This window comes from Hemicordylus capensis, chromosome 3 (genome assembly GCF_027244095.1).
Source record: "Hemicordylus capensis ecotype Gifberg chromosome 3, rHemCap1.1.pri, whole genome shotgun sequence".
NCBI lineage: Eukaryota > Metazoa > Chordata > Lepidosauria > Squamata > Cordylidae > Hemicordylus > Hemicordylus capensis.
In genome coordinates, this window is record NC_069659.1 from 288,706,795 (window position 1) to 288,723,147 (window position 16,353).

Genomic DNA, 16,353 nt, shown 5'->3' on the forward strand with positions numbered 1-16,353 from the left:
AGGAATGAATTACTGCCTGGACTCAAGGTGAACTGACACCCAGGTCTCAACTGCTCTGTGAAAGAGGAGGCAATCCAGCATTGTATTGTGAAATGGGCACTCACAGAAACACAAGGGCTAGGCCTGAGCTAATCAATATGCTAAAATGTAACTCACTATCAGATAATGTCTGTGGAAGAGGCCAGAGGCTGATCTCCCCTTTCCTGTTGCAAGAAGTCTATGTTAATCCTTGTCAATGATTGCTCTGCTAGGCCCAAAGGGGATACTCAGTTGCTGTCTATAGAAATTCCACCCTAGGAGAACACCTGTAGATTTAGTCCTTTTACTAACACCTTCTGGGACCAGGCCCAAATCTGGGGACAAGAGAAGAGGCCCATTTGCAGCTCAGAGATGCAGATTTGCTTTGGTCCCCTCCCCAAGATAGCAGCTAACAGAAGATGGGATTAAGATCTCCCTGGACTGCCTGAATAATTAAAAAGACATTATCCAGCATGTAACAGCATTGTCACCTTTCTGGGGAACCCAGGAAAGATGAGAAGATTTTGAGTAGACCCTATAGGGATCAAAGGAACATACAACTATAAAGAATGAGGCTTACTGGACAGAGAGCTAGCAGTCTTTTGCCTACACGCAATCTTTTGCCTACAAGCAAGACTTGCTCATGAGCAATCCAAGGGTTTGCTGCCCAAGCCATGGGGCTAGAGGCAGGCACTCTTTCCAGGGAGAAGGGACTGTCTGTTTGTGACTTCTGCTGCACAGTGAGAAGTCAAGACTCCCCAGCCATGATACTCCCTAGCAATCTTGCCTAACAAGCATACTTGCTCAAGAGACATCCCAGAGTTTGCTGCTAAGCCGCGGGGCAACAAGCAGGAACTCTGTCCATGGACAGGAACTCTGTGACTTCTGCTGCTCAGTGAGAAGTCAAGACTTCCCCAACCATGGTTCTCTGACTCTCAGCCTTGCTCTGAGCAAACTGCATGCTCTAAAAGCTCCTGTCCCCAGCCACAGCCTTGCTCCTTCAGCTGAAAGATCCACCGTTCTCAAGCCTCTGACCCTGGTAATATGCTGCCTTCACAAGCCTTGGATCCCTCTTCCCTCCTTTCTACTAATCACTGCCATCCCCCTCCTAAGCCCTCCCTCCTTCCTTCTTCTCTCTAAATGTTTTATTAGGATTTGTTAGATTATTAGATGGCTGTAATTACTGATTGCACACACATATGTTAGTTAGGCACATTACACTACACGTTGAATCGGAAACATGTTTCTAATGTGGATTATTTTATCCTGATGAGCAACATCTTTATAATAAAGCCCATTGAACTTTCTGAGTGTGTCTCTCTCCATCTTTGTTTGCGCGCCCAGATCCTACATGGTCACCATCTCCAAGAACCAATTCAGTTTGTGTATGATGTGACTTTGCCTCTTTCGCTCTGAGCATATACAGAGTGTGAAACCAGGTGTAGTTCACAACAATATCAATATGCACATGACAATTCAATAGAGATAAAATAGCTAGCTGCTGGTTTGCTGGTAAATGAGTCTATCCCTCAAGGAAATAAAAGAGTTATTTCAATTGATGAGAAGGGATGCTCTCCGAAGATCTTAAAATGTCCACCAGTCTAATGATCACCAAGTAGGAGAATATGAAGTCACTTTGTTGATGCCAAACACATTTCAGCCAGTTCTTGGTCTTCCTCAGTAGCAATAATACATTGATTCCATTCTCCTTGCCAACTACCTGGCGGGTTGTTGTTGTTTTTTTAAAAAGAAAACTCAGTAAACAGATATATAACCCATTTTGGGCTAAAGACATAAATTTAACAACTTTCCATTTTAAAAATACAAAAATAAGAGCCAACTCAATTACCATGTAATTTATATAACTTTTTATATTTACAGTCACCCCTTGCCAACTGTGAGGGTTCCATTCCTGGAAAACCTCACAGTTGGCGAATTTGCAGTAGATGAGCCATTGAAATCAATGGCAAACAGGGGTTAGGGGAATTGTGGTCATGGAAAGACCGAAGATAAGGTAAAAGATAGATAGAATTCCCCCCTGACCGCCCCAAATCAACCCTTGATCCCCAGAAATATCACCCTGGCCCCCAGAAATGACCCCCCCCAAACCTCACCAAACTGTGGCTACTTGGGTCACGGTTGACGAAGGCGGTAACTGGGAAAACCATGATTGGTGAGGGACAACTGTATTACCATCTCAGAATTAAATATATTAGTATATCCACTTAGGATCTGTTGTCTGTACATCTCTATTAATAGCAGAAATCTATATATTAATTCTCGTAGACGTGCCTCAGCCTCTGTGGGGATGCGTCCCAGCTGATTGGCTGGGCAGTGGACGCACCTGATTGGCTGAGGCGCAGGCCAATAGTGGTGGCGGGCCCGGCCCGGCCATGGTGGAGGCCAGTGGTGGCGGCAGGCCCAGCCCGGTCGCGGAGGCCAGTGGTGGCGGTGGGCCCGGCCGTGGAGGCCGGCAGCAGCAGGCCGAGCTGGCTGCGGAGGCTGGCAGTGGGCCAGGCCAGCCCGGCCGCAGAGGCCAGAGGTGGCGGAGGGCCCAGCCTGGCCGCAGAGGCCAGAGGCGGTGGGTCCGGCCTGGCCTGGCCATGGAGGCCAGAGGCAGTGGCAAGCATGGCCTGGCTGCGGAGGACAGAGGCGGCAGCAGGCCCGCCCAGCTGTGGAGGCAAGGCCTGGGGGGGAGAAAATGGAGGGGGGGCAGAAGTGGCGGTAGGGAGGAGAGGCGGCTGGGCCCAGAAGCAGAGACTGGGGCAGAAGCTGATGGTGGGAGATGTAACCGCCGGCCCCAAAGAACGCACAGATGCTCTGTGCGGGGTCGGCTAGTGTATAAGTATATTGCAGTGAGCCAGATATGACAAGCTGTGTGGTAGCAGTCAATGTATGTAATGAGGTGCTGCTGCACACAAATTGCTTGCTATTTGGAGCACCTGCTACCCTGATGCAACTTCAAGGGCCTCCATGTGGCAACTGTTCTGAATGAAGCAGGACTCACAAATATGTCCCACATAAACCTGAAATGGTACAATCCTCCTGTGAAGATCGTACTACAAAAAAAGCAAGGAGAGCCTGCTGCATTCCTAACCCTAACCATTGCCACATCAAGACAGCTTTAAATTGGCCCCACAGCAGCTGTCCTGATCTGACAAACTACCTGCAGTGTCTCACTCTGTAGAGTGATGGATTTCACTGGACAGCCAGGCAAACCATGTAAATATTGTGATATGGTGAAAATCCCCAAAATCATGTGGAGGGTTGCTGTGCATGAATGACTTGCCACACAGCGCTGAGCACTGTGGAGTGATTTAAAATGGCACATGTGTGAACGCGTGCGGGCATGCACCAGCACTAAGAATAAGTCCTCAGAGTGTTGCTATGGTAATGTTGGTGTTCAGGCAAAAAAGATTTAATCTTCCATTTTTTGTATGAGGTATACCTATTGGGCTGATATATCTCTGTTGTGGGTTTCTCACCGTCTATGAAGAAAGAACAGACGTGTTTACTTTTATTTCTTTTTATTTCTTTTATTACTTGATCTCTACCAGATCAAGTGCTTATCTTAAAAGGATGACTCTGCTAGAAGAAAGGTTCAGCAGGGCAGTTGTGCCAATGCACCTCCATCAACTAAACCATGCCCCTAAATTTTTTTTACAGAATGTTTAATTTGTTAGAGCCACCTAATGGCACAGTGGGGAGATAACTTGCCAAGGGAGCAAGAGGTTGCTGGTTCGAATCCCTGCTGGTATGTTTCCCAAACTATTGGAAACACTATAATGGGCAGCAGCGATATAGGAAGATGCTGAAAGGCATCATCTCATACTGCGCGGGAGGAGGCAATGGTAAACCCCTTCTGTATTCTACCAAAGAAAACCGCATGGCTCTGTGGTCGTCAGGAGTCGACACTGACTTGATGGCACAACTTTCATTTGTTAATATTAATGATTTACTGAAACTTATTTCTCACAAGTTGACATATTCTCATGCATCTATCTTCTAATCACAGGGAAAATAAAAGCTTGACAGCACATGATTAATATGTTTATTTAACACAGCACAAGGATCAGAACGCAAGACAAAGTCTCAAAGATTAAGGCATAATTAAAAAGTAGTCAGAGATAGAAATAATGACTTACTCAAATTGTTAGTTTATACTTGGATAATTTTCTTGATTTATTGGAAGAGTTAAAAGGACAGAATTGTATTATACAGTATCTAAGTTCCATGAAAAAGACTGAATATGAATGTGCTTAAACTATCAGCAACTACTGTACAGACAGCCATCTTGTATATATGTTAAACTATTTCAACCACACCCAGAAAAGCAAGCACCAGTCCTATACATGTAAAATGTTTATACAGTACAATTCTAGCCAAATGATATAGTGCTAAAAAAGAAAGTATAATACAGTTAGAATGATGATAGCATGGCAAGTATATTAGACAGGCACAGGAATGCCTGTGTATTACGGGTAGAGAGGTGAAACAACATTTAATCGTGTTATTTCACCTGACCCTCTGCGACCTCCTGTGGTTTTTCAAAGTTTTCTCTTTGTAGTACAGGCAAACCTCATTACTCACAGACTCTATATCTGTGGTTTTGTGTATTCGCGGGTGTCACCTAGGGATGTGCACAAACTGGTTTGTGCACTCCCAGGATGCAGGGGTTCTTTAACGGCAAATGAGAAAAAAACCTCGTGTAAAATAAAGAAAAATGCAGTGGAAAACTAATGAAACATATTAAACATATTAACCATACTCAATTTTTTAAAATAGATTCTAAATCACAATTCATATATACAATTTAGAAAATCAAATGCAATCAATATAAATATAAGAACCATAATTTACAAGATAGATAACCATAAACAAAAATATATGAGAGTCTTGGATCCAGAAGCACCCCCAGAAAACCCGTTCCTTCCAGGGAAGTGTGACCCCATCCAGAACAGGCAGATCACACTCATCCCACAAGTTTCGACCCACACAATGAGTACCTCCGTCTTATCTGGATTCAGTCTCAGTTTGTTATCCCTCATCCAGCCCATCCCCGCCTCCAGGCAGGCATTTAGGGAGGTTATGCCCTCTCCCAATGATGTTGACATGGAGAAATATATTTGGGCGTCATCTGCATACTGATAACACCTTGCACCAAATCTCCTGATGATCTCTCCCAGCGGTTTCATATAGATGTTAATCAACATAGGAGACAATACGGAGCCCTGAAGGACACCATACAAAAGTTCAGATTTTGAAGAACAACAGTCTCCAAGGGACACTATCTGGAACTTACCTGAGAGGTAGGAATGGAGCCACTGCAAAGCAGTGCTTCCCACTCCCACCCCCCTCAGATGCTCCAGAAGGATACTATGGTTGATAGTATTAAAAGCTGCCGAGAGGTCCAAAAGGACCAACAGCATCACACTTCCTCTGTCAATTTCTAATTGGAGATCATTCATCAGGCCAACCAAGGTTGTTTCCACCCGATAGTCAGCCTGAAAGCCAGTTTGAAATGGGTCTAGATAATCAGTTTCCTCCAAGACTATCTGGAGCTGGGAGGCCACCCCCCTCTCAATTACCTTGCCCAGCCATGGAAGGTAGGAGACAGGCCTGTAGTTGCTCAACTCTGAGGGATCCAAGGTAGGCTTCTTCAGAAGTGGTCTAATAATCGCCTCCTTAAAACAATTATATAGATGGAACAGTGCTTACTTAGCATACTCAGGGCTGCCCTGCCCACTGGATGAACTGGGCAGCAATCTAGGGTGCCAAGTGGGTAGGGGCAATGATGACCTGGGTCACGTGTGACCTAGGGCCAGCCTGTGCCCTTCACCCACATGGGCTGGTATGCCTTGCTGGTGGGCATTCCTCATCACCCACCATCCCTCCATCTGGGGGAGGGTGATTTGGGAACACCTACCTGGTCATCCTCCCTCCTGGCCGCTGCCTCCTTCGCTGCCTCCACCAGCCACTTTTGTGGTGAGCTACAGTGAAGTCATCATAGCTTGCTGAAGAAATGGTGGGTGGAGGCAGTAGCAGCAAGGAGGTTGGGCAATGGGGAACACCCACCTGCCACCTCCGCCCACTGTTTTTGCTGCAACCTATAATAATGATGCTGTTTGTACGGCTATGTCATTATGACTGTGCACGGCAGTAAAAAAAAAATGGCCGCAGTACATGCGCAGAAGCCATATGTGTGGCCTTTTTTTTACCGCTGTGCACATGCAGAGGCCTCAAACAGGCTTGAACTGGGGCTGCCCGCTGGTGAGTCCCAGCTACCACCCCCATGATTCCCGCAGCCACCGCTGCCACTGGCAGTGGCAAATTCAAGCTAAAACTTTCCCCCCCTCCTACCCCAACTCTTTTTTAAATTTAGGCCCCCTGATCCCCCCCTGTACTGATAAAGAGGAATCCTTACTGGATTTCCCTTTGCCAGTACTTTCTGAACTGGTTCGGCTCAACCCGAGCCCCCCTCGAGCTGGCTGGTTTGATGTTGAACCAGTTTGCACATCCCTCAATTTAATTAAAGCAAAAAAAAAAAGCTTTGGCTTACAGGTATAGTTCTGGCTCCATGATGTTCATGCCATGGGAGCATGAGATCTGATGTTCAGTGTGATACAGTGATCTACCCTACAAAATCATAACCATGGAAACACAATTTGTCTAGGTCCTTCCTTAGTTCCTTTTAGTGCTGATTGTAGTTGTTTCCTGGGAGTTATTCGTACATGGCTTCATGCTGCGGGGCGAATGTTGAGTGAAGCCACTTCGAATCACACTCACGGCATAACCCTAACCGGCCCCTCCCCTTTGCTCTCAGGTTTTGTTTTGATGCAAGTTCACATGGCATGCCTCCATGTTTTCCTTCTAGCCAATGGTGGCGGTGGCAGGGAGAGCTTTGTTAAGAAATATATCTGCAGTTCTAAACAGAGTATCCCTCTTATCATGCTAATGTTTCTACAGCAGTGCCTCTCCCTATTTGCTCCGGCGTTTTCAGAAAAAGTAGCTTAAAACCAGCATTTTAAAAACCTGGAAATACACCAAGATAAGCTAGAATTCACAAGACAAAGTCCAATTTGTGTGTGGAGTGAGTCCAAGGATCTCGAAGGGACTTTGTAGTAAGTTTGGCTGGTGTGTGAACACACACACTCTCTTCCGAAGAAGATTTGGAGTAACAGCCCTGTCTGTAAAGCCTCCTGCTATGGTAACAGCATTTACCTTATGCTCAGAGGCACATGCTACCAACTTTTAACAAAATATTGCTTTAACATTATTTATTTATTTATTTATTTGAAACATTTGATATACCGCCAACTCCGAAGCCTCTGGGCGGTGTACAAAAACATGCAAAACAAGACAGCATTAAAATTACATTCTAAATAAAACTAAAGTAACTAACGGGGGGGTGGGGGATAGATAAACTACAGGGTAAAAGCCTGGCAAAAAAGAAAAGTCTTCAATAAGGATTTAAAAATTGACAAAGAAGGAGCTAAACGAATCTGCAGGGGAAGGGAATTCCAGAGAATTCCCAGAAAAAATGAATCCTTAGCTTTTGTTATTGCTACTCACCTACGCAGGTAGTGGAACAGAGCATGGTGGACCTAACCAAAATGTGGTTATGATCTTGTAAGACAGTACAATATCTCAGACTGGATGGCAGGTCTCATTTTTCCAGGATTGGCCAAGAGTTGCTGGCTGAATACTACACAATGTTATGCGTGCATTGCAGTGTAATGTTGGCACAGTTGAACAAGAGCTTTATTGCACTAAACACAAGAATCCAACAAATGCAGTTGAACAAGTGGCAGCCATTATTTCAAATGGCCATCAATTGCACAACTGCATTTGCACAATTCTAGTGTTTAGCACAACAGCACTCTTGCACAACATGAACGTTACATGTTAACATTGTGCCATATGTCAGCCATATGAATCAATAATTAACGATCTCTAGGAAGTTTTTCACATGGGGCTTTTAAAGCCCTTTAACTCTCATCTCCTCCGGAACGGAGTGGGTGAGTTCACATACAGGCCAGATATACCACAAAGTCCCTGAAATTTATCAAGGAGCAATTTACACACAATTTGGGTTTTTCACAGGATGCTAGTATGTAGTCCGATTTATATCCAGGGTTAAAAAAATCCACTATTTGTGTCATTTTGGGGACAACTTCGAGTTCACAGTAAGCCTCCCAGTAAACTTGCAGTAAAGCCAGGATGCTTTCCAGTTAGCCGCTCAACAGTGGCAAAATTCTTCAGTTCAGGCAAATCACATTCAAAACATAAATAGCAAAGCACCCAGCAAAAACTACAACTCAAGTAAAAAGCAACTGTTTAACACCGGATATACAATGTTATAGCACTATATTGCAGCAATTACATTCAAAACAAGGTATTAGAAATATGAACGGCACCCTACTTCAGCGTAGGGCCTGCGGTGTCACAACACAGGAAGTGCGGAAGCACACTTCAGAGATACGTTGTGACCCCGTTGCAGGCTCTAATCTGGAAAGCACCCTGCTGTGTGTAAAAGTCTCTAGTCATTATTGAAAGTAATCCTTAAGTTTTCAATGGCTTGATATTATGAAAAATATTGGGGGAAAGAATCTCTGGGAATAGCTTCAGTCAGCGTTGACAACCCTATTCTTACATCATAAAATACAACACTCTTTTGAGGTTCTGTTTCGGCTACAGTACTTTGACTGGGCTTTTAAAACTACATTTTTGTTACAAGAGAATAAGGGAAAGTGGTTTGAGAATGAAAGTTATTTCTTGTTCTCAGAGCCTGTTCTTCAGAAAAAGGTCAAATGCAGAATCATTATTCAGTATTTATGAATGGGAAAAAATAGACACTTACTGTCCACACTTAACAAAGAGTAGAATTTCTTGCATTGCATTGAGCCCAAAGAGGTTGCTGTACAGGTCATCCACAGACCTTCATAAATCCAGCTTGCAGTGATAATTGATGTTCCCGTACTAGAAGTTTTCCATGTGTTGGACACAGTACTAAGAAGTAACAAAAGGAGACCCAGAAAAGCTAGAAGCATTGCTGAAATCTGAAAAGCTGCTGACGCCATTCTTCAGTGATGTTAATTGTCCAAGATGCTTCCCCCTCAAATTGTGATGCTGAATGCCTTTCTAAAAAGTTGATGATCTGGCAACAGAAATAAAACAATAAGGACTTCAGTTATATTATTAATATGTATGTGAAGAAATAAACCCTTTAGCTAATAAAACATAATTGTTTTAGTTGAAGATTCCTCTCTGTCAAGTTAAGAAATATTTCTCTGACATGCACATATTAGGTATTTCAGTAAGTAAGTAATAGTTTATTACGGTCCATGGCCAGTCAAAATACACACAAAGCATAAGTCAACATAACAAAACAGAATCAAAACGATAACTTAGTGGCACTGTATCCAATTATATAAAATCTCAGTTACAGCTAAGTTGTTCCCTTCTCAATTTACAAGCTACTACACAAAATCTTGCTATCTGCGTTGTGACCTCTGCATGTCGATCCACCAGGAAATAAGAAATATAATACTCTTCTGATCGACCCAGTCTATTTTTTAGAAGTGGTTCAATCCAGGTAGTACAAATGTCCCTGTAGTAAACACAATGTAAAAGGACACGTGCAATTGACTCAATATCACCTGCACCACATGGACATAGCCGGTTCCTTAATGGGATCCCCTTAAATCTACCATCTAAAACGGCAGAGGGCAAGGCATTATACAGCAGATTGGGGGTAATTTGAGAAGCCGCTTGGGGTGCTGTTGATGGTAACTAGGATCAAATCCATTTGCTTCTTCATATCTGCCACACGTTGTTTAATAATCTCTTTGGCAGCATCATGAGTGACATAGTGACAATAAATATTGTGTTGAGAAGCCATATCTACCCAGATTGTCATGAGATATTTCATGTATCTACATACAGTTAGTTTACCATTTTAAATGTATTCATATTCTAATATGTGTTGAATTTTACTTACTGCTGTGCTGTAGATCTATTTTCTGGTTGCTGTCGTTTTCCCAATTCCAGTCCAGACAGATTAGTGAAAGCAGGCTGTAAGGGTCAGGGACAGTTTTGCCAAACAAGATGGGAATGTTTTGTAATGCTTTAGGACTTCCCCCTTGTTCTAAAAATCAAGGCTTCCTAGTTAAGCCATCGATTTTACTGAGCAAGAGTAGAACTGACAAGGCTATTTAAAACTGATCCTGCTATACCGAACCAAATAGAACAATTTACTGGTTCTGGTGTCAATCCCTTTTAAACTTACAATTGTCCTTTGCATTTAAATACAGATAACCTTTAATACTCTCTAAAATTCTGTACTCCTTACAACAATGTATTATTCAAAAAAACAATACTACAAGGAAAAGAGAAGTGAAAATTTGATTCAAGGCCAAAAAAGTAAAAATGGTTAGAGAGCCGTAATGTCACCAACTCTTTTCATTTAAGAAATTTGAGAAAGTGACAAAAGCCTCTTCACATAGATAGCAATAACAAACTATAACAATTATTTGCATTTATGTATGGCTTTTGAGGATTTCAAACACCTCACATACAGTGTAGACCTTACAACAGAGCAGTATTATTGACTTCATGATGTAGATGGGGAGCAGAGGATGAGAGCCCAGTTAGACATTACCTTGGCAAAAGCATCATCTCAACACTACTTTTGCTGGAATAAACAGTAACATGAGAGTGCTGGAGACTTACTGAGGATCAATAGATGGGAGGAAGGAGTACTTTGCATCTGTGCCCACACAATCTTCTGCAAATGCCCCCCCCATACAAATTTTCAAATAGGGGCTCATTTGCAGGGGAGAAGAAATAATAGATTAAGCTCCAATCAGATGCAAATGCCTTCCAGCCCCTAATGTTAGAACCCTGTGTTTCTCTTCTAACATATTTTTTGGCCCTGAAAAACAGTGAGATCAAAAACCATCTATTCAGTTCATGGCTGAAATGAGATTTGCACCAGAGGTTTCATAGCTCACAATCTTAACCACCACATGATTAAAGAACCCAAGTCTTGCTGAACTGAAGTCCATCTATTTAAGGATTTTGTTTCCAACAATAACCAGTCAACACCTCTTGAAACTCACGAACAGGCATGTGGGCTATGGACACCGTTATTTGTCCCCACCATCTTGTATTCAAAGGTATATTGCCATTCATATAGATTTATCAACAGCAAAGTGGAGCATCTGTATGGCTCCACTTTGCTGTTGATAGATCTATCCTATATGAATGGGTTGAATAAGATTAACAAAAATATTATCTAAAAGTCATCTCGGCAGCTTGTGATAGATTCTGAAGTACTGGCAGTTATATTGCTTATCATATTGCTTAACTGGACTGAGGTTTTAAATTGTTTTAAGGTTTTTATTTTTAATCTGTTTTATGTTGTTGTAAACCCCCAAGATTGAAGTTTGGGGTGGTGTACAAATTTGAAAAATAAATAATCATAGCACTCCTTTATTTTATCTTAAGGTAAACATGCCCAAATTAGGTATCACATATTATATATTTTTAGAAAATTACCACATAGAGTACAGAGCAACCACCAGGGTTCAAAAGCCCCACTCAGCCATGAAGTTTACTAAGCCTAGACTAGCTCACATGACTATTGTCATGGGAATAGAATGGGAGGGGAGAACCATATATGCCACTCTGAGCTCCATAAAAGGATAGGATGCTAATACAGTATATCAATCAATCAGTCAGTCAATCAATCAATCAATCAATCAATCAAATAAATAAGATCCATGTGCCTCCAATTCATTGTTTAGAATATACATATATTGCTTTTCAACAACAACAACAACAAAGTTCTCGAAGTAGTTTATGTAGCAAAATAAATGAAGAACCCTTTCTCCCAAAGGGGCTTGCAATTTAAAAGTGGAGGAAAGTCACAAGGGAGATGCCAACAAATAGCCACTTGAAAAGATGCTGTGCTGGGATGAACAAGAATAGATACTCTTCAAATAATAAGTTGTTAAGAGGTGATAATGAAGACATAGCTTCTGTCTTTTAGGATTGACTGTCAACAATAAAGGATCCAGCAGTCAAGAAATATGCCACAGACTAGTACTTGGTAGGGTTGCAATGAAGGCCTTGGAAAGGATATTTAGATGCCAGCATATAGAGGAATCAAAGAAGACTGGGGGTTAGAAGTGAATAACCCAAAAATCCCTCCTGGCTCTTCCAGGAGCCAACGTGTGGCAGATACCAAGGTGAACTGATTAAGTCCAATTAACACTAATGACTGCCTACAGTTTTCCTTCCCAAGGGTGGATCCGACAGCTCCGTTTAAAATGAAGCCCCAAGTAACTAACAAAGCTGATAATCCCAGCATTGACAATTAGAGTAAGATAGGTGCAGGCCCAATAGTGGAAGATCTTGTTCTGGTACAACACAGTAACACACTTGCATTAGATCTACAGCTGGATGAGAACGCGGCTCAGAAGCCCCCTTACTTCCTCAGCCTGCACTTATCAAATACTTCACTCCCTTGGGATTCCTGGATTGATGTATCAATCGTCGATTCTCCGGCGCACTCGTCTCTGATAGAGACACATATACAAAATGATACTGCTTGTGCGGAGGAGGGAACTCCAGTGGTTCTGGAAATAGACTCAAAACCCCTGTTCGAGACATTAATTGCTCATCACAGTGAAGTCCCTCCCAAGTCATTGGCAGAAGAGATGGCAGAGACCGAAAACAGAGCTCAGATCAGCCCATCTCACTCATCCAAGGTGGCAAACTTGACTATCAGGGGGAAAAGTGACATTCACAGGTTACCCACGCCAACCAAACACTTTCATGGAATGTTGGTGGTTGGCTACAAAAAGATCAGGACCCCGAGCTATCTGCATTTATTGCAGATCCAGGAGGACAGACAACTTTGATTTCCCCAATTATAAAGTTTTTTTGGCTCCTGCTTCTCAGAGCACCAAAGGAGGCAGAAACATGGGGGGGAGGCTTGCAATAGGTGTTTCCCACAGGCTAAGAGCAGAAATGCTGGTTCTGCCTTGCTGCTCCAGTATCACGACAGCACTCCTGCTTCTCACACATGAAACACAATTATTCTTGTTAATCTGTATATGCCCATTTTATGCCTTAGAATACATAGTAAATCTCACTGGGGTGATTTTGAAAGATACCTTATGCAGCTGATGATAGACCATCCGAGGGCAGCAATAATGATAGGGGGCAACTGTAATGCCAGAATTAAGCTCTTGAGGACTCAGGATATGCCCCACCTGACATCAGAAGACTCTCGTCTTGCATCAACTCGTATCCTGCTAGACCAGGGCAGTAACTTTACTGGCAGGCTGCTGGTACAGCTGACTAACAAATTAGACCTCCATATTCTTAATGGAGTTGTCAAAGGAGACTGCCCTGGCCAATTTACCTTTTTTCTCGGTACAAAACGTTCGACAACAGACTAAGTAATGGTATCTAGGGGGCTTATAGACAAAATAACAGAGCTGAAGGTTATCCCAAGAACTGAGAGTGACCATTTCCCTTTGAGGGTCACTTGCCATCTAACCAATGAGAGGATCATAGAATCCTCATCCAGCCACAGGGATGACCCAGAGATGAAATCTTCCGTTTCGGGCCAGAGAATTAAGTGATCCCCAGAGCTGGAGGCCAGACTCATGAACTGGTGTTATTCAGAAGCAGGAATGGAGGAGCATAAAAAAATAACCCTAGCATGCATTAAACGGTGTGAAGGACCCGCCCCCGAAGGGGTGCAGGTGTCCCAGACTGAAGTAACTGCCAATTACGAAGCCTTGATTTCTCTGCATATCCCTTTACTGGTCAGAGGCACTCAAGCCAGGGCCGCCTTGCACGTATCTTACAATAAACCCTGGTTCGACCAGGACTGTAAAAAGGCGAAAAAAGTACTGCTACAACTCACTGCTGACCACAAAATAAATAATACCTTATCCTTAGACACAAAATTCAAACAATATAAGGGAAGTTACAAGTCTCTGATTAGAGTTAAAAAGGAGGCCCTGAAAGAAAGACAGTGGTTAGAACTTATAATGGCCCTTAATAATAAGGATGAAGCCAGTTTTTGGCGCTTAGTATCTGGGGTTAATTCATTCCCTAGACAAATTTCAATCCCGGAGGAAAGATGGGTAAACCATTTCACTAAAATCTATGCTGCCCCACAAGTACACTTAAGCTCTCCATCTCGGTCCAGCATCCCCCCCCCCCCCCGGAAGGAATTGCCTGTATGGCCTCCAGTTACCACTGAAGAAGTGGAGGATTTGATTGGACAGCTAAAGAGAGGCAAATCCCCAGGAAAAGATTATATCCCACCCCACCCCCCGACTTTTTAAGGGCCAATGTTAGCTGGTGGGCTCCGCTCTTTACTTCCATGTTCACTTACATAGACCTAACAACAAATATGCCCAATAGCTGGGGACAGGCAATTGTCGTCCCAATTCACAAAAAAGGCCCATCTGATGACCCGCTGAATTACCCACCCATAAGTCTATTAAGCGTAATTGGTAAGTTATACGCTAAACATCTAAATTCCAAATTGTTGGACTGGATGGAGAAAGAAAACATTCTAGAACAAGAACAAGCAGGGTTCAGAAAAGAAAGATCAGTGATGGATCACTGTTTGGTTCTCCAATGTTTAAAAGAGAAATATGCTGAGGGCAGAAAGTCACCGTTACATGTCGCCTTTATAGACTTTAAGAGCGCCTTTGACTCAATAGCCAGGGATGCTCTCTGGGAGAAACTCGCAAACTCTTCTATTGATAAGAGATTGCTAACTCTAATATACAAACTCTATGAGAACACGAGTCTGAGAGTAAAATGTGACCATAATGGCCAATTATCCAGAGAGATCCCTGTAGGAAGAAGGGTCTGGCAGGGATGCCTATTAGCACCAGCTCTTTTCAATTTCTATGTAAACGGCCTAATCACCCGCCTATGGCAAGTTGAAATTCACGCGCCAAAGATAGGGGATAGGTGTTTACCTATCCTCATGTATGCAGATGACATGGCCTTATTGTCACAGACCAGAGTTGGCCTAAAAAGAGCATTAGAATGCTTGAGTCTGCTCTGCAAAGAGGAATTTTTGGAAATTAACTATACCAAAACTAAAATCGTGAGATTTGCAAAGAAGCAATGGATCTTTAGATGGTCTATAGGTGGAGCTAGAGTAGAGCAGGTGAAATTTTACAGATACCTGGGGGTGGTGTTTCAGTTCAATGGGGGTACTTCTATGCACACCAGTGCTGCTAAATTGAATGCTACCCGATCTTCTATGGCAATTAGGAAATTTTTCTGGGCAAAAGGTGGCGGCTACATTCCGGCAGCAAATAAAGCCTTTCAGGCTAAAGTAATACCTCAGCTGCTATACAGGGTTCAGGTTGGACCATTAAAAGACTTACAAGCTTTAGAGAAAGTCCAATCGGGCTTTCTGAGATCACTGTTAGGCATACCAAAATGCGTCCCAAACCCTTAATACGGTTGAGACTGGGCTTTTGAAATTGGAGACTAGGGCCTGGCTTCTTATCATCCTATATTGGATTAAGACTCATCTTTACCTGGTAGGACTTATACCTCACCTCCTTGCTGCTACCCCACAACCCTGTTGGTGTAAGGTGGTTGAGGAGAGACTCCGGAAGATGGGCTTCTGCCCAGCACAACTGTTAGAGTATGGCGAGTCAACGGCAAGACGCCTAGTTAAACAAAGGCTCAGGGATATAAACTTCCAGGAGGAAAGGGCCTCTATAAATAGGCCTCTACAACTGCTAAGCGCCAAGAAAGACTGGGCCATAGCCTCTTATTTTTACACAATCTATTCACCAAAACTTCACTGGGCGTTTACAAGAGCTTGCCTGAATGCCCTATCCTCAGCGGTGTTATCAGGGAAATCTGAGAGAAAACCCTATGATGAGAGACGATGCCCTTGCGGATCTGCTTCTGAAACATTGAAGCATTCACTGTTACATTGCCCGCTTTACATCACTGAAAGAGATTTATTTTTATCCCAGTATCTGAAAGGTCTCAAAAGCCACTCAGAGGAGACGATTCTTACATGTTTATTAGAAGATAGGGACCCAACAATATCCTTGGCGGTTGCCAAATTCTGTTATACATTGACCAAATTAAGAGAGGCTAGAGCACAGCAATCAGCTACTGCCAAAGGTTCTTGATTTTATGTATTTGATAACATTTTAGTTTTTTTTTCATTCCCCCCCCTTACTGAGTATATTTTGTTTCTATTGCTGTTTGATCTATGATCGTAAATAAACAACTAACTAGCCGTGACGTGTCTACACCTACAAA

The 16,353-nt window shown here is 42.9% G+C and overlaps 1 protein-coding gene across 1 annotated transcript in view; it reads right to left on the reverse strand.

Moving 5' to 3' along the window:
- The window catches only part of LOC128352525 (claudin-15-like), a 44,075-nt gene extending 33,332 nt beyond the window's left edge, over window positions 1–10,743 (reverse strand). Inside the window, exons 1-2 of the mRNA XM_053313185.1 lie at window positions 10,019–10,743; window positions 8,879–9,175 (exon numbers count right to left, since the gene is read on the reverse strand). Coding sequence (XP_053169160.1) covers window positions 8,879–9,098 — 220 coding nt within the window. The 5' untranslated portion in view covers window positions 9,099–9,175; window positions 10,019–10,743. The remainder of the gene's footprint in view (window positions 1–8,878; window positions 9,176–10,018) is intronic.
- Between the last annotated feature and the right edge of the window lie 5,610 nt (window positions 10,744–16,353).